General features: G+C 39.7%; 2 protein-coding genes across 2 annotated transcripts in view; one reads left to right on the top strand and one right to left on the bottom strand.

The window, feature by feature from the left end:
• Window positions 1-1,655: 1,655 nt before the first annotated feature.
• cltrn (collectrin, amino acid transport regulator) lies at window positions 1,656-6,639 on the top strand. The gene is made up of 6 exons (XM_084722144.1): window positions 1,656-1,850; window positions 2,165-2,223; window positions 2,469-2,554; window positions 4,049-4,165; window positions 6,064-6,258; window positions 6,358-6,639. The coding sequence occupies exons 1-6, from the start codon at window positions 1,784-1,786 to the stop codon at window positions 6,485-6,487; spliced, it is 654 nt and encodes a 217-aa protein (XP_084578270.1). The 5' UTR covers window positions 1,656-1,783; the 3' UTR covers window positions 6,488-6,639.
• A 3,878-nt stretch (window positions 6,640-10,517) lies between these two features.
• Window positions 10,518-25,863, bottom strand: part of LOC146323568 (cadherin-7-like) — a 31,997-nt gene continuing 16,651 nt past the window's right edge. Inside the window, exons 4-14 of the mRNA XM_084722576.1 lie at window positions 25,177-25,296; window positions 24,650-24,817; window positions 20,414-20,595; window positions 18,670-18,926; window positions 18,439-18,575; window positions 18,152-18,273; window positions 16,516-16,633; window positions 16,077-16,385; window positions 15,741-15,933; window positions 15,235-15,634; window positions 10,518-13,103 (exon numbers count right to left, since the gene is read on the bottom strand). Coding sequence (XP_084578702.1) covers window positions 12,231-13,103; window positions 15,235-15,634; window positions 15,741-15,933; window positions 16,077-16,385; window positions 16,516-16,633; window positions 18,152-18,273; window positions 18,439-18,575; window positions 18,670-18,926; window positions 20,414-20,595; window positions 24,650-24,817; window positions 25,177-25,296 — 2,879 coding nt within the window. The 3' untranslated portion in view covers window positions 10,518-12,230. The remainder of the gene's footprint in view (window positions 13,104-15,234; window positions 15,635-15,740; window positions 15,934-16,076; window positions 16,386-16,515; window positions 16,634-18,151; window positions 18,274-18,438; window positions 18,576-18,669; window positions 18,927-20,413; window positions 20,596-24,649; window positions 24,818-25,176; window positions 25,297-25,863) is intronic.

Here is a 25,863-nt window from a genome sequence, read left to right as displayed (position 1 = left end):
GTTACTTTGGTTTCAATGCATCTGAGTGGAATTGTTGATTTTTTTTAAATTTTGCATCATTGTGTGCTGCTGGGCGGCACGGTGGTGCAGTGGTTAGCACTGCCACCTCACAGCAAGAAGGTCCTGAGTTCGATCCCCCAGCTGGTTGGGGCAGGGCCTTTCTGTGTGGAGTTTGCATGTTCTCCCCGTGTCTGCGTGGGTTCTCTCCGGGTTCTCCGGCTTCCTCCCACAGTCCAAAGACATGCATGCTAGGTTAATTGGTGACTCTAAATTGCCCGTAGGTGTGAATGTGAGTGGTTGTCTGTCTATGTGTCAGCCCTGTGATGAACTGGTGACTTGTCCAGGGTGAACCCCGCCTCTCGCCCAATGTCAGCTGGGATAGACTCCAGCAGCCCATGACCCTTACGGAATAAGCGGTTACAGAAAATGAATGAATGAATGTGTGCTGCCTTCCTCAAATCAAAAGTGATTTAAATCGAGACAGGATGGGACAATAACAGAGAAAAGAAGATTTCCTGGGAGAGCCATCAGTGCATATCATATCAATTATACAGATGTAACAAGATGAATATGACAGAAAACAAGAAAGACAGTTAAAAAAAAACATAAAAACATTAGACAAAAAAACAACATAAAACATGTAACAAGACAAAAAAAGATGTAACTAGACAAAAAAAAAACCCCACAAAAAACATAATACAAAAAACACAAAAAAACAAAAAAAAAACAAAAAAAACATAGAAGACGTAAAGGTGAAAAAAAAAACATGTAAAAGACATAACGACAAAAAACAAAAAAGATGTAAAGAGATGAAAAACAATCTACGGTGTAAGAAGACACAAAAGAAAAAATACAAAAAGGACATAATGAGACGAAAAATGACAGAGGACAAAAAGGTGAACTTGTACAACTGTCCTTCAGAGGACGACTTTGAGTGCATTTCAGAGCCTGTACTTTTAGACTTTTACCTGAGTAAAGAAGCTGAATTTGTACTTCTACTTTTATCAGAGTCTTTTTCAAGTATCTGTACTGCTGCTTGAGTCCAGAATGTGTGGACTAAAGATAAATTCAGTATTTCCATTGTTTTATTTGATGGCCTTGCACTTGGCCTTTGTGCACAGCAAAGGTCAATGGTCTGTCCCCTAAAATGATAAACTTCCAGGCCAGTTTGGCCTCATGAAAGAAGTAACTGTAAAACATCTCATTAGTCTGACGTGTTGGGTTAGTATGTGCTGACTGAGTACATCCCATCAGCATCCTGGAACCTGTGTGCCAAATTTACCCTCATTTGCCCCGCAAGGAATGCAACTCTTATCTCAACCAATGAGCAGATATGCCAGTTTTGTTTCACACAGTCTGTGTCTTCCTAGTTTCACGCCACAAAGAAAAGAGGAAAACATTGCTACTTAGTATGAAGGTGCCTGGTACAATCACACAGTGTTCTGTGCTGAGTAAACAGGAGCAGACTGAGCCGTTGTATTTTCACTCTGCCTCCCTCACATAAAGCAAACCTATCTGCCTCCTTCGTGGCTTGAACAAACAGACGCACTTTCACTGCAGAACACTTTACAGTTCCCATGTTATCCAGTGAGGGGGCGAGCGGCCATTTTTCTTTTCTTTTTGTTTTTTTAGAGAGGACAGGTTAGTTTAGGTGTGTCCCGGCTTAACCATTAAACTCAGGCATCTATCCAATGACGCTCCTCTTCTGACCTCCTCAAATCACTGATTACTGGGAGTTCCACTGGAGCTTTTTCATTATTTTGTTCCTTTGTCTCTGGGAAAAATGCTGGAAAAGATCTTATTCCTGCTCTGGCTATCGTCTGCTTCGGCAGAGCAGCTCTGTGAAACAAGTAAGTGACCGTTCTTAATACTTAAAATGTAAAAACTGTCAGCAAACACAGGCGTTGTTACTGTGAAGCCACCGGTGTGGCTTTAGTTCCTCGTTGCCTCTCAAAAATGGAATGCAGCTTCTAATCTGACAAAGTCGGATTAGACACATAACTCGCAACAATGACCTACATTTGACACTAACAGTTATTCTAAAATACATGCGGGCCTATATGCCAGACTCTCTACAACTGTGTGAGGAAATAACTGATGCAGTTTACATGAAGTGATGTTAAAATTCTCCAACTGTGAATTTAAATATGTTTTATCTATATAGATGCTTCAGAAGGCTACAAAGTTCGACTCAGCATCAAAACTGCTCTGGGAGATAAAGCTGTATGTATATGTTTAAATATTCATCAAAGCATCAGATCATAAATAAACTGTTTGAAATTATAATATATGCTGTTCTAAAACACATCATTCACAATCCACTGAACATTCACACAGTGAGCTAACCTTATGAATAGTAATACGCTGAATGTGTGTGACTGTTTACTAGTAGGACAAGGTCCATGTGATGATCAGTTAACCTTGAAGACCTGCACTGAAAACAACACATGATCTGTTTATTATTGCAGTATACTTGGAATGAAAATGAAATGTACTTTTTCCAAGCATCTCTGGCTTTTGCCATGAGGAATCAACTCGCTGGCCAGGCATTCGAGTAAGAACACTTTTTTTGTGTGTTTGATTTTTAAAAAAAACAATAAAAAGTTCAGGAATACTCTGTGTGTGTTTTTAAGATGGGAACAGTAACATCGCAGTTACCAAAAAATACAGAAAACTGGTCATTTTGAGGCAAAATGCACCAAATTTCTGAGTTTTAAGTGAAACTCAAACTCTTAAAAATGTTTTAATATATTGGCTGCTAAAATGTGTGTCATAGCCTTGATCAGGCTCAGAGCCTTTCCCTCTAAATTTTGATGCTAGTTTCTCAGAGGAAAATAGAGAATTTACACTGTAAAAAAAAAAAAAAAAGTTGAGACAACCTAAAACTTCAAGGCAAAGTAGCAAAATAGGTTTTTTAGTTTTTTAGCCCGACTCAGGTTTCGAAATAAATTAAAAACCTGTGATCTGTAGTTAAGATAATATACTTTAATAAACTTGATGATTTTTGTGTTTTTCAAAAACAAAACAAAATATCATATTTTGCCTGAAAATTAAATAGTTGAAAATGAAAATATTAAAATTTTAACCACCATTCTCTTTCACTTCAATGATTTTACTAATTTCTTTTTTTTTATTTATTTATTATGTTTCTAAAACTCACTGTGACTTTAAAAATATTGAAGTTTATGTAAAGAAGAAAAGTAAATCATCTCAACAAAAGATAAGATCAGTAGAATTTGAGTTGGGCTCAAAACTCAAATCTATTGCAATATGCTGCCTTGAAATTTGGAGTTTCCTCAACTTTTCTGTTTTTACAGTGCAATAACTGGACAGACTCTATTTGGCCAAAATGTTTTTTTGAGAGTAAAGGTTGCTGACCCCTGATTTATCAGGATCTATTGGCAGAGTATTGGTGTGTTTTTGTTACCTTGGAACAGCGGTTCTCTGAGTCTGAGATTGTGGGTCTGGTCCTTTAATATTTGATTAGATCACTGCTTTAACTGTATTACTGTACTTTAAGTACAACAGTTCATTTAACATGAACCCCAGAAATACTAACGCAAAGATGACTAATGACTATTCCTTAAAGTACAATAAACTAGATCCAATTTTGCCAGCCTATAATCTTTTGTAGAGGTAATTTACATTTCTTAGATAAACTGGAATCTTTAAATTTTAGAAACCAAAACAATTCTGCGTTTCAAAAATTGTTCAGTTTCACTTTAATGAGTTTACTCAATAATGTTTGAAAGGCTTATTTTTTATTTTTTATTTTTTTTAGAAAAGGAAATTATCTCAACAAAAGATTAGAGGTCGGCAAAGTGTTTTTTTAAGTTTATTTCAAAAAGAGTTTGAGTTTGTTTCAAAACTCAAAAATTCAGTGAAGACAGTTGCCTTACAATTATGACTTTTCCCAGATTTTTAAAAACCCTTCTTTTTTTTTATACTGTGTAAAACTAATACATGATCTGTCCGTACCATAATGAAATGAGTGACTCGTGGTTTATGACGCTGACACGGCCTTTATTGTCTCGTGGAACTTCACCAGCGTGTCAAACATCCTCGTGTGTGATGAGACTCCCAGAGTGTCGTTCAGGTTCGTGGTGACGTCACCGCTCAACACTTCAGTCCTCGTTGACAAAGAAAGTGTGGAGGAAGCTGTGAGGTAATCACACCACACGTCCACGCTGAAGCTCTTTGTACTATTTTCTCTACTAGGTCACATCCAGCTCTAACATTCAGAATCATCAAAACTTCACTCCATGCTTTATTTCTCATGTGTTTGGTTTTGATGTAGTTTTATTTTGTTTGGTGCGTTAGTGGCATTAATCAAAGGTCTATTGTGGAGGATTTAGGGGGATCTGTTGGCAGATTACAGCTGTGTTTTTGTTATCTTATGTAATATTCTCAGAATATATAAGTAAGATGTGTTCATTGTAATGTTGAAACTATGACAGTAAGAAGTATCCCTATCAGTTCTAAAAGATGCTTGATTGTGATTGGTCCAGAGCTCTTGATACCCTGTCACACAGTCGCAGTGTGTGAAGTTTGCCTTCCTGCAGAAACAGTCGGCCTGTATGTCACCAGCATGTAAATAAATACTTTAAGTTATAGCGCGTCGTCATCTGGAGTAATTTGTACATATTGTGTAAAACAAGACACCTTAAGACAGGTTTTTCAAAATCTGAGACTGTGGGCCTGGTCCTTTAATATGAGGTGATCACTGCTTTAACTAAATTTGTAAATTTAAATTTTAATGTAATTTTAAAATTGTGGACTGGTAGTTCCTTTGTCCCTTTGCTGCCTGTCGTCCCCTCACTCTTTCTCCGTCTTTCCTGTCATCTTCAGCTGTCCTATGAATTGAAGGCATAAAAGAAAAAAAAAAGCTGAAATTTTGAAATTTTAAAATTGTAGTGGAAAAAAAGTGTTTCTTGAAACACAAGTAGGATAGGGGGCATCTTTTGGTCTCATTAATAAGTGATGGTCCAAAAAAAAAAAAGTCTTGAGATGGACCTGCTTTTTGGATGATGACTGAAACACTGAGATGGAGACGACTGCAGCTGATTCAGACTCTCAGATAACAGAGTGGACTTTTGTTTGAAATGGTTTAAGGATTCTTCCTGGTCTTCACCTGTGTGGGTTTTTTGTTAAAATGTTAAAACATCAAGTTTTTCTGATGTAAAACTAATGGTTATATTATCATAACGCTAAATATTCTAGGAGGGTTAAGTGAACATTTCCCTTTAATGTTCCCTTGGTGTTAAATTGCAGATGTTTCCTACATAAAACTAATATTATGGCCATGTTTCCAGAATGTCCTGGGAAGGAAAATTTAATGTTTCAGGAGGTTTAACTGTCAAAATGTTTTTTCCTGAGTAAAAGTAATGTTATGGTTAATTTTCCAGTACGTTCTGGGAAGGTTACTTGAATGTTCCAGGAGGTTTACTTGAACATTAAAACTGCAAGTTTTTCTGACGCAAATCTAACATTGTTACGTTCCCAGAATGTTCTGGGACGGTAAGTTGAATGTTCCAGGAAGGCGACTAGAACGTTCCCCCTGAACGTTCCCTGCATTTTAAAGAGCTCCTCTGACATAAAACTAACATTCTAGTTATGTTGTCAGAACGCTCAGAGAGGGTTAGTTGAATTTTCCAGGAAGGAATGTAAAGGTTACATGTGGTCATTAGAACATTTTGATAATGTTTTTTCTTTAAATATATATATATATATATATATATATATATATATATATATATATATATATATATATATATATATATATATTTATAACCCTACAAACAGGGAATCTCTGAGAAATGTTACAAAAATTACCCCTAGACAACATGATTTCATGCAGATATTGTAATTTTTGGGAAGTTACGTTGCACCAAGCATTTGCGCAACATTTTTATGAAGCTGTGAGAGGGTTACCCCCCCCCAAAAAAAGACCTGGAAGGAGCATTCTGGGAATGTTAAGTTAGCGGGGATGCTTGCATCAATTCATGTGAGAGACACATGTTGATCTGAAAGTAATCTAAAGCTTTTACTGTACTTTTCCGACAGGCAGTCGAGGAATCGCATCAACAGTGCTTTTCTGCTGACCGATAAAACTCTGGAGTTCGTCGGCATCTACCCCACCCTGCCACCATCCGTCAGCTACGACACCCCCCCATGGCTCATCGTGTTCGGGGTGGTTATGGGCCTCGTGTTTGCCGGCATCATCATCCTGCTGGCGTCCTCTGTGATCCAGAACAAACGGTAAGCAGATGACTGTCGAGGCATTACACTGATTGTTTTGTAAATGTCATTACGGAGCTCAGTCTGTCTTGTCTCTTCTTTGTGGCTTTCTTTTTCCAGCAGAAAGAACAAGAAAACAGCTGAGGAGGACAATGAAGACATGCGGGTGAAAACGATGGAAAATGGCGCCGCAGGAGACGGCGTTTACAACATGTCATTCTCAGATGATGACCGATTCACAGAGATGTAAAGCTCTTCTATAAAAAAAAAAACTCTTCCATGTAAGCAAAAAGAGGGAAAAAGATGTTATTCAGCTGCTCCAAGTTGACTTTTGATACACTGTAAAATTTAATTAGCAAAATCAGTTTTAAATTTTAGTTTATCTAAAAGTTTGCCACTTATATGATTTATTTTATTACATTTTCATGATTTTTTTTCCCATCTGAGGCCATTTCTTTACTGTCATTTCCTGCTGCCTGAAAAAAAGAAACAAGCTCCTGCAATTTTTTAATTCAAGTATTTTCCTTTCTTAAAAAATGTACACATTTTCTGTGCCGAGGGATGATAAATTAAAGATCTGTGTGAGAAAAGTCTGCAAAAGTCTACGTCTGTGAGCCTCACTGTAAAAAATCATTCAGGAATTTGGTGTAATCAACTAATCTTTTATCATAACTTCACATTTCTAGCATTTATTTTTTAGAATACTTAAGAACCTAAAAACATGAGTTCTTCTTACGTGAAGTCTTTTGATTAGAAATTATGAGTTGAATGAACGTTCTGTACAGAGTTCAATCAACTCATAATCACAAAAAACAGGTACTGTCCAAACTATACACCCAGAGCCATGTAGAGAGACGGTGAACGTTAACCTTTTCCCTCAAAGTTTATACCCAAGAAACTGTCTCATTCAGAACAGACGAGTTTCGAACGGCACTGTACGAGTTAAATGAAGTTTCAAACCCGCAGATCTCCCAGCATGCATCCAATCTTTTTATAGTTTGAAGAAAACACACACAATGTAAACTGACTAAATTAAGAGTTGTTGCTTCAACTTAATACCTTAAGCTTATTGAACATGTTATATATATATTATTTTTCAGCAAACAGGATTAGACTGAAACACTGAGGATGAGGCCTCATTTCCAGCTCAATACAGCCAAATATGTAGAAGTGGGATTCATGGCAAAAAGAAAAAGAAAAAAAAATCTTTGATGTTTTTAAACCCTATTATGATACAGAATATACATATATTTAAATGTATATCTGTATGATTCTCATGCAGAACGATTGTTCAGCTACAGACTAGTTGCTACTATATTTAAGCTGCATTCCTACCAACATTTGACTGATTCTGATGTGATCAAATCAAAACGAGTGATGTCTGCTGATAGATGCTTGATCTTGTTTGCTGCCATCCTCTTTCTTTTTCCAGGCCGCAGAGTGACAGTAACCCCCTGAAGTCAGCCGCAGTCACAGTATTGTAGCTGTGTCCCTAAATTTAATGCTAAGCTAAAAACTGCTGTTATTTGACCCCCTGTTGGCCTTTATTGCTCAAGATGAGAGTCTGATTTTATGTTGACCTGCATGAGTACATTTCATGAAAGTGTGTATCAAAATACTAACATGATGTACTGTACTCTGTAGAGGAACAAAGTTTCAAGATTATCCAAACTCTCATGTGACTGTTGTCAGTTTTAAATGTGACGTTTGGCTACACTGCCCCCTGCAGGCCAGTTTGATTAAGGGGGTAACATGTTCACAGTCTTGCACTTTTTTGATTTCAGATTTGATCTTTTTTCATAGATGTAAAAGTATGGTCTTATGTACATAAAATTAAAACAGTATTAGAAATCAGATTTAATCCAGGTTTGAAATATATACGTTTTTATACACTGTCCTGTATTCGGATTGTATTGGGTGTGTTTGTGCTCAAGATTTATTACAAAAATTACGCAATTAATTCTACAAGCCAATCATAAAAAATCCATGTCAGCTGCTTCTCTGCTCCTGTTGCTGCAGCTGCTCTCTGAGTCTGAGCTGAAGTCATCGTACCAGTCCTTAACACAAACACTGATTTAACCTGCTGCCCAAGTCAATATCGGTTTAAGTGGGCACTATATGCAGAACATTTTCCCCGCTTTGCTTTGCTGTCAGACGGCCTTTACTGACGGAGAACTGAAGTCATTGACTGTGCTCTCTTCACAGCTCAAAACTCCACTGAAAAAAACATTTTCCCTTGCAGGACACAGGAGTTGCTGGTCTACCACTGCTCGATCTGCAACAAGTAACGTTAGTTTGGACACAAACAACTCCCTGTGAGATAAAAAGATGGTTTCTGTCTGGAGTCTGGTGCTTGTAAAGAGAGCACAGACGGCAGCTTTAGTTCCCTGCTGGAAAACACTGTCTGATGACTAAGTAAAGCAGCAAACATGTTTTAAATATAACGCTAAGGTGGCTAAAATGTGTTTTGCTGCTGTCCACATCTACAGCTGTCAATCAAACGTGCGCTGACACGGCTACACAGTCTTGAAAAAAGGTCTAAACAGCAAACTGAGCTGTTTTTGTACCAGGTTTTCTGCCAATTGTGAACCTTTATTTGCATTCAGATCTTAATGAGAAACTGAACTTTGATATCATATATACGTTTTAACTATTTCAAGCCAGGGTTTCACTGCCTTTAATATCACATCTTGAGGTGCAAACTGGTATCACGACACAGGACAGGCCGAAGCTAGCTGGTTAGCATTTTAGCATCTATGCTGTTTCTCAAAACCGACACACTGATGAATGTTATCCTCATTTGACCAAATGCACCTTCATGTCCTGTGGAGCACAGCAAATCTATATTTTTTATGCACATATTTGATCTTTTAATGTTTCTTTAGAATAGAATATGATTAAGTCTTGGATGAGAAGGCCTTTCCCCTGCTCCCACTTTTCTGACCCCTTTCTCCTTCCTCAATGATTTTCATATAAGTCTGAAAATAAGTATGAGCCTAAAACAGTCCCACATTGTCCCACAGCAGCAAGCATCTGCCGATGAACAGGAACCACGGTCTTTATCTTTACTTAGTTTATCTTTCGTACCAGTATTTCCAGCTGCTGGGTTCTGATGGAAAAGCCGCAATCCATCTGTCGTACTTTAGGTGGCACCATCGCACCGTCAGTTGCTGCTGTGTGGACAGACGCTGCTGTCCTCCACTTCACAGCACTTCCTCTTGGCACTCTTTAAAGTGTGTCTGAATGGCAATATGCCTTTTAAACATTTGAATTTCAAACATATTTTAATTTACTCTTATTCTATTTTGGTCTAACTTTTTTTTTTTTTTTTTAACTTTTTTTTTTTTTTTTTTGAAGTGATAAGACAGAAAGTCCTTCACATTCTACCTTGTGTGTCTATATTTAGTTCATTGTTAAATTAAATCTGTTCCTGATCTCCAGGTGTGGACATGTCTTGTGCCTTATGTCTTAATCATTTGCACAGTGATAGTTATGCAGCAGGCAGCACTATGGCAGATTCCCACTGTGTGCTGACAATATGCAGCGTGCTGATGACTGGTTATGGCTTGGCACTTCATGTAATATCCCACTCCGTCTCCTCTGCATTTCATTCTCTCTCCTGAGGAGTCCAGTCTTTTTTACACCTCATTTTTCTTGTCAGGACGCCAAAGATTTCCTGTCAAATTTGGTCTGAAAGCATCGCAATCTTATTAGAGCGGCAGCTGATTAGGAGCTAAATTCTCCCTGTAGAGGAAGATAGAAAGCAGGAATAATTCTAAGTCCAGCACATTTTTATCATATTGTTGAAAATAATGTCATTATTTTCATAACTAACCCCGATACCTTCTGAATAATAAATGAACTTTTGAAATGGCTATAGAAATGAGTCATTGTCAAGTGACAGATTGCCTGAACAGCATTACACAATCTTAAAATAATGATTATTTTGCTGCTGCTGCCTCTGTGTTCTGGGCTCATCACAAGAACAATGCCTGTGTGTGTACTGCATCGCATAATGGCTTTTGCCTAATTTTGTCTCTTTAAAACGTGGGAGATAAATAAGCCTTTGGAGATAATTCTAGACGAGCAGACGCAAACACAATAGTGAATTATAAATAATCTTGTGTGGGTGAAATTACGGGGAACGTTGTATATTGTAAGTCGGCAACAGTTTAATAACTGAAAATCAGATGCTTAATTTCCTGTGTGAATTCCATTAAACACCCCCCTTCCCTCCCAAAACACTGTCCACTCGTGAGCAATAACCACCAAAGCAGAAGTTGATGTTTATCTACATATGGGCATTATTTACTGTACGTTCACAACATCTTTGACAGTGACAATCTAATCAGTTTCTAACTGTGTGCAAATTGCATAGTGAGCAGGTTTTGCTACCGTAATTGTGACTACTTGCTGGAGTTAAACTCTACAGAGCTACAGAATATATATGTATACACTTAGGCTGGGTTGCACCAACAAGGATTCATTTTTAAACCAGATTTAATCATGGTTTAACTTTAAATTATGTTGCACCAAACTAGCTTAAAACTAAGAAAGAATCTCTTGCAATCAGTGTAGTTTTTACTCTAAACCTCGATTAAATTTAATTTTGTTTTTACAATGTCTGCTGCTTTAGAGATAGACTGAGCAAAATCATTTTCTGCTTATCCATCATGAGTAGGCTAACTATGCTAATGAACTTTTTCGCTCGCTAGCAAACAACGTTTTGGCAAACAATAAAACGTTTAATTGATTTTTTTTAGCTGGTTAGGAAACAATACAACGGTTCTTTAGGTTTGTTTTAGTGAGCTAGCAAACAAGGTGACGTTTTGTTAACTTTTTAGCCAGCTGGCAAACAATGTAATGTTTTGTTCACATATAACATTTTGAAACATTTGTAGCTAGCTAGCAAACAATATAACATTCTTTCTTTTTAGCTAGCTAACAAACAATATAATGTTTTGTTAAACAATATAACATTTTGTAACATTTGTAGCTAGCTAGCAAACAATATAACATTCTTTATTTTTAGCTAGCTAGCAAACAATATAACTTTTTTGGGTTTGTTTTTAGCAGGCTAGCAAACAATATAATGTTTTGTTAAACAATATAACATTTTGTAACATTTGTACCTAGCTAGTAAACAATATAACATTCTTTATTTTTAGCTAGCTAGCAAACAATATAACTTTTTTGGGTTTGTTTTTAGCCAGCTAGCAAACAATGTATAATGTTGGTAACTTTTTATCTAGCTATCAAATAATGTGATGTTTTGTTGATGAATATAGAGCAAGGGAAAGTTACATTTGGTATCACTAAACTTGGATTTACCAAAACTGAGATTAGTTTTTAATTGTGCAACAGAATTTAAAACTCATTTGAAATCTAGTTTTGCCAAACTCAGATTAAAACTAATCTTAGATGAAATGAATCTTTGTTTGTGCAGCCCCGTCTTGGACTGATCGGAGAGGCTCTGTGAGCATGTGGCAGTGTGGGGCCTACATCACTGTACGCTTGTGTGGTTTGAAAACTCTCCAATTTCAGATGCAAAATGTCTCATTCAAATTCAAAGTACTTCTAGTGAGCGTGCCCCTATTTAACTATCAATATTAAATATCACAATTCCTGTCAATATTTGATGAGGCCTATTTTCTAACAATGCAGCTTTCAGGGCTCAGAATCAATATTTCAAAAAAGTTAATTTTTCATAAGTTTAGCTTTGAAAGCCCAAGTGCATTATTAATATCAGTTACAAGAGCAGTGTGAAAAGTGACAGATTCCATATGCATTTTATAAACATAGTGGAGGTGAAAACTATACGCTGTGCACTGATTTCCACCACAAATCTTGACTATACTGTCAGCCTCCTGCATTTTTCCTGGCAGGGGGGAAACATGATGATTTCTGTCAGAGGCAGTGTATTCCTCCACTCCTGCTGTGTTTAAAATCCATCACTGTCAGGAGAGTCCTCCCAACTTTTCTTTCATCACAGTTTAGAAATCCCATTTCTGCTGTTCTTTTTCTTTGTCCTCCTTTTGTTTGTGAGTCTTATTGAGACTGCTGTCTGCAGTCTCCCCTCCCTCTGCCACTCGCGTCTCTCCTCCTTCACCTCCTCCTCCTCCTCCTTCCTTCTCCTTCTCCCTCTCTTGGATGATCTCCACCAGCCTCTGAAACTTCTGGTTTAACTCCTCCATCCCTCCGACCACCCGCCCCTCGTCCTTCTCTCCGTCGCTCTCCAGCGAGCTCAGTGACTCAGCCCTTGAATCACGGCCCTCAAACTCATAAGTCTGCAGTGAGTCATAGGGCGGCTGCGACAGGTCAAAGGTGACCTGATCCAGACGGATGTTCAGGAGGTCTTCCATGCGTAGAGGCTGCGGGTTGGCGGCTTCTGCTGTCCCGCACGTCCAGCCCCTGCTGTTACCAAACAGCCCTCCAGGTAAAGACAAAGGCTGCGGGGTCAAATCCTTCCTCTGGAATCTGCACATGTTCAGTAGCTGCACTCCTGCTGGGTACAACCCGCCGCCGCTCGTCCCGTTCATGCACGTCCCTCTGCTGTTGGGATTCAGCGAGCCCACGATGCTGTACGTGTCTCCCGTCAGGTAAACAGGAGGGTTCGCAGAGCTGATCTGGCTGCTGTTTGAATAATTCTGCTCTGAGACGGAGGGGATGGACGAATCAGTATCAATGTCATCTAATGTGCAGCTGGTGGCTCCAGTGCTGATCTGAGTCTGCGATGACCCCGGCCGCCCCTCCTGCTGGTTTGACGAGGAGCTGGTGTGACTTTGGCATGAAGACTCATTTGGGTCGCAGTGGGTCAGATTAGCGGCGTTGCTGGCTGGTGTCGACTCTGTTTCTTTCGGGTTTATCTGTATCAGAGAAGAAGAGGGGAGATGATTCACTCGCACATGCAGAAATAATTGCATGAGAGCAAAAAAGGCCAAATGGATTTCAATTTTTAATCAACTGAAGAATTGCTAATCGTGAAATTTAATCACTGCTGAATACTTCATGTTGAAATTTAAACACCATTGATTTGACCGTACTGAAATATGTGTTTTGAATGAAATAATTCCTGTTCAGCAACTGCAAAAAGGATTGAAAAATTTAGATAGATTCAAATGTACTCATTTGAACTCTCTATCTTGCATCATGTGACTGACAGAACTTTATCATATCCTCTCGCGAGATTTGTATGCATGGTTTTTTTTTGCTGTGCAACACTGTGGTTAAAATCCGGTCTGGTCTGGGGACAGAAAACACTTAGGTTAGATTAGGGAAAGATCATGGTCTGGATTAAAATGAGACTTTCTTTTACAGGTCTGAGGTTTCCTTCTAGACATGATAGTCTGCTGCTGGGGTCTTTCTCACATTAAAACAAAAAAAAAAAGATGTGGCCGAGGTAATATTAAAGGTTATAGTCACGTTACATTTAGTCATGTTTGCTAACCTTCCTACTTGCAACAGCTAGCAGGAAATGCACCAACATGTTGACCAAATTATGGATTTATCAGCGTTTAAACTTTGTTGGAAACATACAGGATAATGTAAGTAGACAGGGAAGATCCCATCCCAGTACACTCACCAACATACGATCAGACATTCAATCTGAAAATGGTATCCAATGTTGCTATGGTTTCTGCCGCATTGGCCTTTGGATCGTATGTCAAAGTCGCCACTATTTTCCCTGCGTCAAGACTGACCTGTAAACAAATACATGCAAATGAAGAAGCTGACGTTTTTCTGGATAAAACGATCTTAATGAGTGGTGTTACATTTAATGGTTCATGGGCTACGTGGAGAAAGGTAGAAAAAAAACACATTTTTATTGCTCAGAAATAAACATTTTAGTGTTTTTTATCCAGAAAAAAACAGCAGCTACATGAAGTTGTCCACAAGCCAGTCTTGACCTAAAGAAAATGGTGACGACATCACACAGCAAGAAGCCGAAGCACTCCGTGTGGTGTCTAAGTATATATGTTCATACTTTGAGGCATATTTTCTCTTGCTCAGTGGGCGTGTCAAAGATGTTAACCAATCAGCAGCGACGTATACATAAAACTTTCCGTATTGAAAAGGGAGTGCAGATCGCTTGCCGTTAAAATAAACGTTAGGTTTCTGAACAATGCAAAGATGAAACCAAAGCAGGGTCTGAATTTAACCAATTAATTTTGAGCAATCTGATTTTATGACCTGACTTGAATTTTTGTATCCAAAACTAACTGAGTTTGAACTTGAAATATCTTTTTTTGACACTTGAACTTTAAAGGTAGAATCAGTAGGATTTGTCAGTTGCTGTTTGCAAACACACTGGACAGATAGTTGATTGTTCATTCCTTCCTAGGAAAATACAGATGTTTTGGGTTGGTAAAGCGTTCTGAGCACAGCAAAATAGTGATAAATTAAGAAAGAACGGGGGAGGGCGGGGTCTCCGCTGATTATTTTTGAATAAGTCTAAGCATTGTTCTTTGGGAAAGTCCTACATAGTTTGCTTTTAAATCACTGAAATCACACCACTTGATATTACTGTAGGAAATTTTTAAAAATTCCGTCTAAATATTTAAATTTCAACAATAAACGTCCTACACACTTTATTCCTTCCTTCGACACTGTGTGATCCTAAAATATCTACTAGTAATTTTCTGCCTGACAGACTTCTGTATTTGTGTTTTTGTTCCAGCTCAGGTTTGAGATGGATGGGACTTAAAAAAGGTGACATCACTTACTTTTGTGCAACAATCAGGAATGAACAACATTTGAATCAGACCCTGATGACAGATGGTGGGCTGCTGCAGTGACTGACAATCAAATCCTGTTGAACCACACCCATGAGATTCTGATGAATCACACTGTTGCATGCTTAGTCATAAATGCTTTAGGTGATATTATAAAGAAACACTATTATTCATTTGTTGATACTGTACAGTTAAAATTATTATGGCCTCCTTTGCTTCTGTATAACTGCTACTTATTTTCCTCTGTTGGCATTAACAATCTGACCTTGGCCTGATCTTGGTTCTCTTTCGTGTCAGAAGCGTTTGCTTCACTGCCTTCGTTTCCGCCTGGTATTTTGCTCTTCGCCAGTGTGTGTTCTGCCTCGTAACAACCGGGGCCGGTCTCAGGAGAGCGCACCAGAGGCTCAAAGGTGCTCTGGTTCTGGATGACAAGGGAATTGCCAATATGACCTCCGGTGAGCCCATGGGTCAGCTGTGTTAGCTGCAGACCAGCCTCCAGTGGCCCGGCAGGATAATCTCTGAGAACAGGCAGCGTGTGGATGCCGTAGCAGAGGCGTCCGTAGAGCGGAGCGGAGCCTGGACGCTGCTGAGGGTCCAGGCCGGTGCGCGGGTTACGACTCCAGCTGTACGTCCTGGCCCTCGGCGGGTTCTGCTGGGTGTACCATCTGTGCCAAGAGATAAATGTCAGAGAAGCACACGAACATGCACACGCTCCCATGAGCCACCATCGCAAGGAGAAACTTTTTTTTTTTATTTTTGGGAACAGCTCACATGTTTCTGTTGTTGTGCATGTGCTGTATTCTGTGCATGCTCTGCAGGGCTGTAATGTCAAAAGCGGCGGTGTCCGCTTCCCCTCCCCCCTCGTCATCATAGGATATGATGTTCTCCCTGACATCATCCTCCTCGAAGGGTGAGTGGGAGTCTCGCTTCTGATGGCGCAATGACAGCGAGAGTGCACACACCACTAAAGGGCAAGGAGGAGACACATGACCACGTACTCTTCAGCCGTTACAGAAGCAACCTGACACAACTGCTCAGCATCTTTCAAGAAGTCACAAACAACATATTTATAGTCCTGCAGAGACTTCAGAGAACCATCAAACCTACCCAGCAGAGTGGTGACACACGCCAGCATGGCCAGTAAGGTGACCAGGCTGAATATGAGCGACGTGGACGCTGACGGCACGGGGAGACAGACCACGTGTCTCTCCCATCTCCTGTCCCTCTGTCTCCCCCGGTCCTCTGTGTGCATGCCCCCTCGCAGACAGGGACAAATGGTCACAGTGACTGTGCCAGTGTTGGTCAGACCCGAGGCCCCGTCGCGCAGCACAACTGGCACGTAGAGGGTGAGTAAGGATGAGGAGAAGCCAGGGAGGGGCTCCAAGGCTGACTGCAGCACCAGGCTGGCTGTCACACCTGATAACACAGCAGAAAACCACACATCAAACACGCTCAGTGCACAGCGAGCTCGCACCAGTTTTGGCTTGTGTCATGTTTCTGGATTGAGCACGAAAATGAAAAACAGAGCCAATGGGTGTAAAAGAACCTCCAGTTTCCCGGATGGTGAGGTTCAGGGCAGAGCTGGACTCCGGGGGGATGCTGAAGTGGACCGGGGCGTCCTGTCCTCCTTGGTCCTTGTCGATGGCTCGCAGAACCTGAACTACCTGCAGAAGACAGATCAAGATGCAATTACGTCTGACATTTCTTTCAGTTTTACCTCTTTGAGAGTCTACAGCCCCGATTCTAAAAAAGTTTGGACGTTGTGTAAAACATAAATAAAAACAGAATGCAATGATTTGCAAATACTTCTCCACTTGTATTTGACTGAATAGAGTATAAAGACAATATATTTAATGTTCAAACTTTATTTTTTTCTATAAATATACACTCATTCTGAATTTGATGCCTGCCACATCTGTGAAGGCCCCAACAGGGGCACCTGCCATCCAGATGACGTCTTTTTCAGAGATGTCCCTGCTTATTCCAGCAAGACAATGTCAAAACACATTCTACATGCGTTCCAGCAGTGTGGCTTCTTAATTAAAGAGTTCAGGTACTAGACTGACCTGCCTGCAGTCCAGATCTGTCTCCCACTGAAAATGTGTATGAGGTGCAAAACACGACCCGGACTGTTGAGCACCTGAAGTCTTATATCAAGCAAGAATGACAATTTCAACAATTAGTGTCCTCAGTTCCCACACACTGACTGAGTGTTGTTCAAAGAAAATATTGTATTGAAACAATATCACAATTGTCAACATGCTCCTGTCCCAACATCAAATTCAGAATGAGTGTATGTTTACTAAAAAAAATAATCATTTTGAATATTTAACATCTTGTCTTTTTACTGTACTCAATTCAATATAGACTGATTTTTTTTTTTTGCAAATTATTGCTTTCTGTTTTTACTTACACAAAGTCTCAACTTTTTTGAGATTGGGGTTGCAAATACGACCCCCTTTACGTTGCATTAAAATGTGCTTTGGGTGATCAGATTGCAGTAGGATGGTGCTTGACCACATGAAAGTACATGTCTACATGTACACAAAATGTGTTGAGGACAGACTGTTATCTGATCGGCCAGTGTATGTGTTTTCAGTCCACATACAACAACTACATTGGTGGCAACTTTATTTCAAGATTTAGGGTCTTTTCAAACTGTCTTAGCAACTTTTCAAAAAAAGTGATGGGACTGGAACTTGAATGATCTCGTCTCTCTCTCTCCAGATCAGCAGATTTCTGTAGATTGTAAATATTAAAATAGTTTGTTTAATCTTGTACATATCTAAATATTTTGTTTGACCTTCTCTTTCATTCTTTATCTCTCGATTGTATATCTTTGTATTACCTGTTGATTCCTTTAGGCTCAGCAGGTCTGTGCAACAGTTTTGATCCGTCCTGCACATGGCTGCATGCCCCCAACAGCTGTTGACTCGATCAGATTTTGTTGGTTTGGTCCCGCTTTTGGTGCTTCTACCATAAGCAGGTTATACAGTGTATTTCTTTTTTGATTGTGAGCCTGCACTGGGTCTTTTACTTTGAAAACAGGCCGAACTCTGATTCTGACATTTTATAGAACAAACAACTGATCATTTAATGAAAAAAATGTGAACAGGGGTTTTCACTGTTAATGACAGTGCATTTACTGTTTTTAATTTTACACAAGCTTTACAAAAACTGACCTGACCAGGTGCACTGGAGTCACATACAGATGTCGTGTACTGCCTGTCTAACTCCGGTGCGTTGTCATTCTGGTCTAGTGTCTCTATGGCAACCACAACCCTTGACACAAGATTTGGATTGTCTGAAAGAGAAGAAAAAATGGAACTAATGGTGAAATTATCACTGAGTTTCTATCATTTTTACTCTGCACTTTGTATTTCCCAACTGCAGGCAGTGCTTTGGGTGAAATATGACTCTGGTTGAGCTCTGCTGCTCACGGCGCCCACGGGCAGAGGGTCTGACATACCCCTCTGTGTGGCGATGACTGTGATATTATGCCACTGCTCCTCCTCGCGGTCCAGCTCCATCACCGTGCTGATAAAGCCCGTGTCAGAGGCGATGCGGAACAGAGCCTCAGGGTCTGACTGGGGATCGATGGAGTACCTGAGATACAGACAAGGCGAGGAAAGAGACAGTGAACAGAGGCCTGAGTGAGCCAGTGAGTGACTAAATGAGTGAGTGATGGCGTAATAACCACCTGATGTTGCTGCTTTGTCCCGTGTCTGGGTCCACAGCGAAGACCCGGCCAACAGAGCAGACAGGAGGGCAGTTCTCAGACACATCCAGATGGTAGCGAGCCTGGGAGAATCGCGGCGGCTCATCAGCATTAAGGACCATGACCCGGACTGTCGCCTGGTCCTTAAAGGGACCTTTCCTTAGGTAGCGTGCATCCACTATCGGGTTGGCAACTTCCACAGAGAACGTGTAGGAATTACGTGTCTCATAATCCAGCAGCTGTTGGGTAAAGAATAAAGCAGCCTCAATCTGTGCTCTCTATACTTTATTGAGGGTCTCATTTATTATTCATATGTACTGTATAGATGCTGTATATTTCTTCCCATGTGCAGCACTTCATTATTCATTTTAGATACTTCTCTCATTCCTTTTTTATCTCTCTATATACAGGCTTTTTACGAGGTCTATTATAACTGTCCAAATCCATGACATTTGATTCTAAGGTCACAATTTGATTCTTGATTTAACTGTTTTCAGCACTGTCAGTTATGCCATTGTTAGAATATTAAGTCTTGATTTGTAAAGATCAACACATTAAAACCGCTTTATGCCAAAATTAGCAGTTTTTTTTAAAATGCAGGTAAACCCACTAAAAACAGGCGTGGTGGTCTGTGGTTTGGAATTCAGTTTCTTTTCTGTGTCACTGTTTATTCGCTTTCAGCTGCAGAGGAATTGTTACTGCTCACGAAAGAGCATCATTTCCTGATTTTAATGCTTCACAATAAAAGCTCTGAGATGACAAAATAACGGGGGACTTTAATTGTGAAGAACTTATAGGAAGTAAAATGTTTTTTCTACAGTTCAGCCACTAAATAAGAGCACAGCCCAGCACCGAGTCAAGCAGCACATCTGTATGGAAAAGGAGCAAGAGGCGACAGGCCTTCACTGCCTCCACCGAAACAGGGTGAAAATAACGTGTTCACCTGGGTGGTGCTGATTGAAGCTGGATATAATAAATACAGGTAACTACTGCAGAGTCATTTCACCTGGGAGTGAATTCCAATTTGTAGTCTTTCCCACTGAAGAAAAAAGGTTAGTGGGTGGTAGTGGGCTTTATTTTAATGCCCTGACAAAACAATTTTTTCCATATTTATCCAGACCTGGAAATGACTAAAATCAAATTTTCCACATTTCTATTTTGCGTAGGAACCATATATATAACTCATGCACAATATTCCTTTTTGGAGTTATCCCTTTCTTAAAATATTGGTAGCTACCCTCAGCCTCGTCTTACTTCACCCTCTGCAACCTCTTGATTACAGATTTCACTGAGCAATAATTGTCTTTGAATGCCCTATGCTGTTAAACCCTTAAAATAAAAAAGAGAAATTCACAGTGGCTGCTTTTAACATGACCTCCTCTCTTCAAATGAGCTGCAATCTTTCACCAGCTGCTTATTAGCTCTTTGTTAGTCATTAATTGCTTGTGTGGAGCCTTGGGAGTCTGAACCTGTCAGCAACATAATGCGTTTGAGTGGAGTAATGAAATGTTTAAACGTCCAAATAAAATTCATTTGCGATACCAGACCAACGCAAATTCATTTAATCTCCTGAAATGTTGCATATTTTCTCTCATTATGTGGCCATTTAAGCAAAGCCACCTCCGTGTAGTTTTATCCTCAGCTATTATGACAACTTTTGTTTGTAATGAACTGAAGCTACTTCACACACAAGAGTATTTGTCTGTACTTTTGTGTAATCGCTCACCTTGTTGAGCACAATGACAGCCTCCTGGTCCCTTCCAGTTAGATTGAATATTTCGGCCTCCTCGGCATCCAGGATCGTGAACTCCAGCTGCGCGTTTTCTCCCAGATCGGGATCGGTGGCGGTGAGGCGGCCCACCTCCACACCTGGCGCTGCCAGCTCGGAGACAGAGAATGACCACGCACCTGCACAGGAGGAAACAATGAATACAATGGCTCTGAGCAGCACAGCAAAAAAAAAAAAAATCTCCACAGGAGAACGGTGTCTGGCTCAAAATGTAACAGTTGCTATTAACACAATGCATGTGGTTATTACGGCTTTCACTCATATTTTTGACCAAGTTTAAAGGTTTGGGTCATTTTTTTTTCAAGTCTGTCTTTATCCAAGCACATGTAATTATTGGTCACTGTAATTATTCCACCTGTCTTTACTGGCTGTAAATAGATCCTTCCTGTTAATGGAAGGGATGATTGACAAAATCTACAGTCTTCAGTCTGTGTAAAAATATATCTAAGGCTCAGTATAAAATCAAGTGAGTATCTTCCAAAGTGGCAATATATTTAGTGTGGAATTCCCTTGCTGAATTTCACACCTTGCTGAGCTGCAGTGTAGAGATAGTAACACAAAGAAGGAATTTTATTCTAGAAAGAACTTTTGAAGATACCTGCCTAATATAAATAACTAAGACTGCTGGAGCTTCACATTAGCTTTGGTAAACTTTTAAATGCATATTTGCACATAATATGGACTGTGAAGTTTGCTCCCTATCTCTTACGTTGGACTCGTGTTAGGAAGGGATCGCTTTTGGGCCAGTAAAGACAAGAGGAACATTTGCATCATGATTTATGACGGACAAAGATGTCAAATGAACCTTTAAGTGTCTTTCATTAGTACCTCAGTTTAAAACTTAATTGTCTGCTGCTGATGATAATGATTTTAAAAGAGAAATCTTTACCGTACTAAGTCTGTTTTTGTTTCCACGTTTCTTATTAGGGTTAAAATTAATGGCGAATGCTCGCAGAATAACTAGGTGTCCATAGATAACTAATTAAAATGGGCTTCAACCTATTTAATATACCATTTATGGCTCCAACTTGCTACTGGGACTGCAGTACTCATTTTTGAACGCTATAGTCTTAAAAACTTCTCCTTTAATTCCTGTAAAAATTTAAAGCCCTCATTTGGAAATTATTGTGGCCACATACATTACATTTTAAACAATATCATTTTAAACTGAATACATGTGGGTTTTGGACATCACTTTGGTCTTCTGGAGCTTGAGATGGATTTTTTTTTCCATTTTAATGATGAAATGACTAATAATGAAAGCAATTGTAAGCTGCAGTCACAGTTTTTAGTCATGGCGTGGCATTCAGGATGGCAATGACAGTCTACCAGTTTACCACTTTGCTCCAGACTAAAATACATAAAACTATTGGACAGACAGGCATGAAACTTTTTAGGGACGTCGATGAAGCCTACAGACTTTGGTGATCCTCTTACTTTTTATCTACTGCCAGCAACATGTCAAAATTTTAATTTGTCTACTACTTTGGTTTATGACTACATACTTAAAAAACTAGTGACATGTCACACAGTGATATCAGCCTCAGCTCCATTTTCTATGACTACTTATTCTTTGAAGGGTTGCAGAGGGCTGAATCCTACCCCAGCAGACACTGGGCGAGAGGTGGCTACACCCTTGACAGGTCACCAGTTCATCACAGGGCTGACACATAGAGAGAAACAACCACACACGCTCATATTCACACCTACAGGCAGTTTAGAGTCACCAATTAACCTATTAACCTGCATGTGTTTGGACTGTGGGAGGAAGTTGGAGCACCAGGAGGAAATTCATGCAGACACGGGGAGAACACGCAAAAAATAGAGGTTCCCGACCACAGAAAGGTTCAAACCCAGAACCTTCTTGCTGTGAGGCAACAGTGCAAACCACTGCAGCACTGTCATGATTCCACATTAACCATGGCCTCATGGCCTCTGGCCTTAAAAAGTTACTCTGTGGCCACAGAGACACTCCATGCTCCAAGTGTTATTCCCGCACTGCGAGCCTTCACCAGCACAGGTACAGATCTACAAACAGTATAACCTTACTAACCAAAAACACTACAAAAACATTAGTAGAGTGCAAATATAGTCTAGATTATACTTATATAATATAGAATCTATTTTTCATCAGAAACATCACATCATAATTCATGGGAAAAGTGGATAACACATGAGCATTTAGCTCAAAGCACCACTGTATAGTACAGTGTAGTGCAGCTCAAATGTGAGTATCAGCTACAAGGCAAGGTGACCATTACACATTAAATGCTGTTAAGAATTGACGTATTGACCGTCATTGTATGCTTTATTTCTCAGGAGCTCACAAGTTTTCTAATGATTTGGTGTGGTCTGCCTTGTTAGTCTAGAAACAGCAGTAATTGAGCCACATCTGATGTTGTTTTGAGCCTGTCCTTTTTTTTTTTTAGCACTGTAGGACATGAGCAGCTGTTTGAGCTACAGCCTTGTTCTTTTATTATTCTGTTCTACTAAATACTGGCATATTACAACTATATTGATCTATCTGGTATCAATGTGTTGTTTGGTATGCCCCCCCCTTTTTTTTTTCTAAATTAGATGTTGTTTTTGTTATTTACAGTTATTAAAAAAAGGTTAAAAACACAAGTCAAAGTTTCTTGTTTCTGATATCATGTTGGACAACACTCTAAAATATCTATCCCTATTACATGTCTTTGTCACAAGTGTTAACCACTTTTAAGGGATCATTGAAAAATGTGTTTATGTGTATAAACTATATTCTGTATGTTGATTTCATTTCAAAGAATATTGGCCAATATATCAATAAAAGATTTTTTTTTTACTCCCTAACATTGGTATCGACATCAGTCCAAAAAATCCTGTACTAGTTAAGCTCTAAACGCACCATTATTAGTGTTTTTTCTGTTTTACTGTATGTGATTGTAAATGGAATATCTTTGTTTTTGAGCAGTTGTCGAATAAATTATTCAGCTGAACACATTAGTTTGGGTTCTGGGAACTCGTGGCCATTTTAAGAGACTGAACAATGAAAGTAAATGTTAGTTGTTTCCCTGGTTTCTTTGTTAAATCTCTAGACAAAAACAGGTCTCAGCTCTATTAATCCCATCACTACTATGACAAACATACAGTACAAAGAACTGTAAAGCTTCAAATGAACGGATGCTCATCAGTCCCGTTCTGTTTTTAATGAATCATGAGTTCTATTGTTGCACAGCAACAAGCTGCAAATTCACAGAAAACCATTTTAATCAGAGCAGCGCAACCTCTCTGATTGTTAATCATTCAAATCCTCCACATTATGAAGATCATTTAAAAACCACACCCCTCGCATTCAAAGAGCATACTAAATGAGCCGTTTGCTTAAATCGCGGCATTATTGTCAAACAGAAAATAATGACCCGGAGCAGAGGTGGTGAGGTGGGGAGGATATAGTCAGATATCAGTGAATAAATAACGTACTGCTGGCATTTGGAAATATTAAATTGCTTCTATAAAGCACTGTATTGCAGCACAATATATCAACGAGGGGAGAGGGAGCTTTAAACATTAAGATGAATGGCAGTAAGCAGAGACTGTCAGGAAGAAGAAGCAGGGAAGAGGGGGAGAAAAAGCGAACAGGAGAGGGGTAGTATATAGAGAAATGCAGTATATGTCTCAAAGTGTTAGACACATTCTGCAGTGATTTTACTGTCTATTGAAGCAGAAAGCACTGAACTTTAAGATGAAATATTAATAGCATGGAACAGGGAAAAGCCTGGATAAGAAAAAGCGGACATGATCTTTCACTCTTCTACGTCAAGACACAGTCCATTTGAATCTCAGGGACCAACCGGGAGTGCTTACTGTATATGAATGTTAATGCCACTCATCTTGGCAAAGGTTATGTTATTCCAAGTGATGTTAAAAACAATGATTAGGATGAGTGCGTCAAATAAATAGTGCAATACCCGACTGACAAGCTGTTTAGCTACTTTAAAGCTTATATCTTATCTTCCACCTGTCAAGACTACGAGGACCCAACGGAGGTAAAAAATATCAGACTGCTGTCACAAACGCCATTACAAGATGTTTAATCATTTTGATCTTCACTAACGCGCACACTGACACACACACATATTCCCCAGCTGAAAGCAGCCGACAGTAGAGTGGTAATCTGATAACGGCGGGGCTTACTTCTTCTGAAGTGAGGGGGGTTGTCGTTGACATCAGTCAGCCTCACAGTGATGGTCGTCGTCCCTGATAATCCGCCCAGATGCCCGCCCATGTCTTTGGCCTGGAGGACGACCAGGTACTCATCCCGAGTCTCTCGGTCCATGTCGGGCACCGCTGTCCGCAGGACGCCTGGTACAGAGGGGTGCGGGACGTGGAGCAAAAAAGAAATCACGACAGCAACAGATTTCACAGTGACACAGCGTCTCTTGACATCAGCATCAAAGTGAGCCAGATGCATACGTTTTAGAATTAGGGCATTGGAAAAAAAAAAACAACATATGACTCCAGGCCACTGCTGTCTGTGAACGGATCATATAAAATGTGAGTTAAAATGTTCTTATCCACATTAGACATATGGCAGCAGAGATATCACATGCTGTATGATTTCCGCTGGGATTTATGTGTGAAGTGTAATCATCATCTGGAGAGGCGTTTTATGGTAAACAGCTTTGCGGGGATGTATGGTGCATGTGAGGTTATGACCAGACCTGTCTGAGGATCCACAGAGAAATAGTCCTGGCCCTGCGTGATGGCGTACACCAGCCGGGCGCTGTTTCCATATGTTGGATCATCGGCGTCTCTGGCTGTGACTTGGATTATGGATGTGCCTGTGAGAGAGAGGCGGCGACAAAGGTGATAAGTCAAACAGCTCTTTAAAAGTATAATAGTTAAAGCTACTGGCTGGGTCATAAGCTTTAAGTGCTACTCCACCCAAAATCTGCCTATTGAATACCAAGTACTTACATCTGTAGGATTAAAAGGATAATGCACTTCTCTGCAGTCTATTCGTACACGCAGTATCTAAAAAACATTCATCTTTTGGACAAAATATGACTAATAACCCTGTTTTCATGTTAAGCAACTGCCCTTGAATCACTGGAGCTGTGCCAGTAGCAGCGTATTCAGCCCCATTCTGGCAAAAGTAGGATTTCTTTTCAAGATACTGGGAATTGGTTTGGACAGTAGGGAAGTTGATTATGCAGCAGGAGAAGGTTTAGAACTGCAATGGTTTAACTGACAGAAGATTAATCTGCAGCTATTTTGATAATCAATTCATTGTTTCAGTCATTTGTCAAGCAAACAATGTGATGTATTTCTTTATCAGATATGTTTTTTGGGGTTTGTACTGTTCAAATTGATCTCCCTGGGCTCCAGGAAGTTGTGAAGGGCATTTT

The sequence above is a fragment of the Lutjanus erythropterus genome, chromosome 7 (assembly GCF_056507025.1).
Source record: "Lutjanus erythropterus isolate fLutEry1 chromosome 7, fLutEry1.hap2, whole genome shotgun sequence".
NCBI lineage: Eukaryota > Metazoa > Chordata > Actinopteri > Lutjaniformes > Lutjanidae > Lutjanus > Lutjanus erythropterus.
Note: the sequence above shows the minus strand (reverse complement) of the source record. Positions and strands in the feature narration are given on the sequence as shown.

What these genes read in the sequence shown, in the direction of transcription:
- cltrn (XM_084722144.1), top strand. Translation starts at nt 1,784, where the DNA reads ATGCTGGAAAAGATCTTATTCCTGCTCTGGCTATCGTCTGCTTCGGCA. An exon ending in AGAGCAGCTCTGTGAAACAA is followed by an intron (nt 1,851 to 2,164) that starts GTAAGTGACCGT and finishes TTATCTATATAG; the next exon opens with ATGCTTCAGAAGGCTACAAA. An exon ending in AGTGTGGAGGAAGCTGTGAG is followed by an intron (nt 4,166 to 6,063) that starts GTAATCACACCA and finishes CTTTTCCGACAG; the next exon opens with GCAGTCGAGGAATCGCATCA.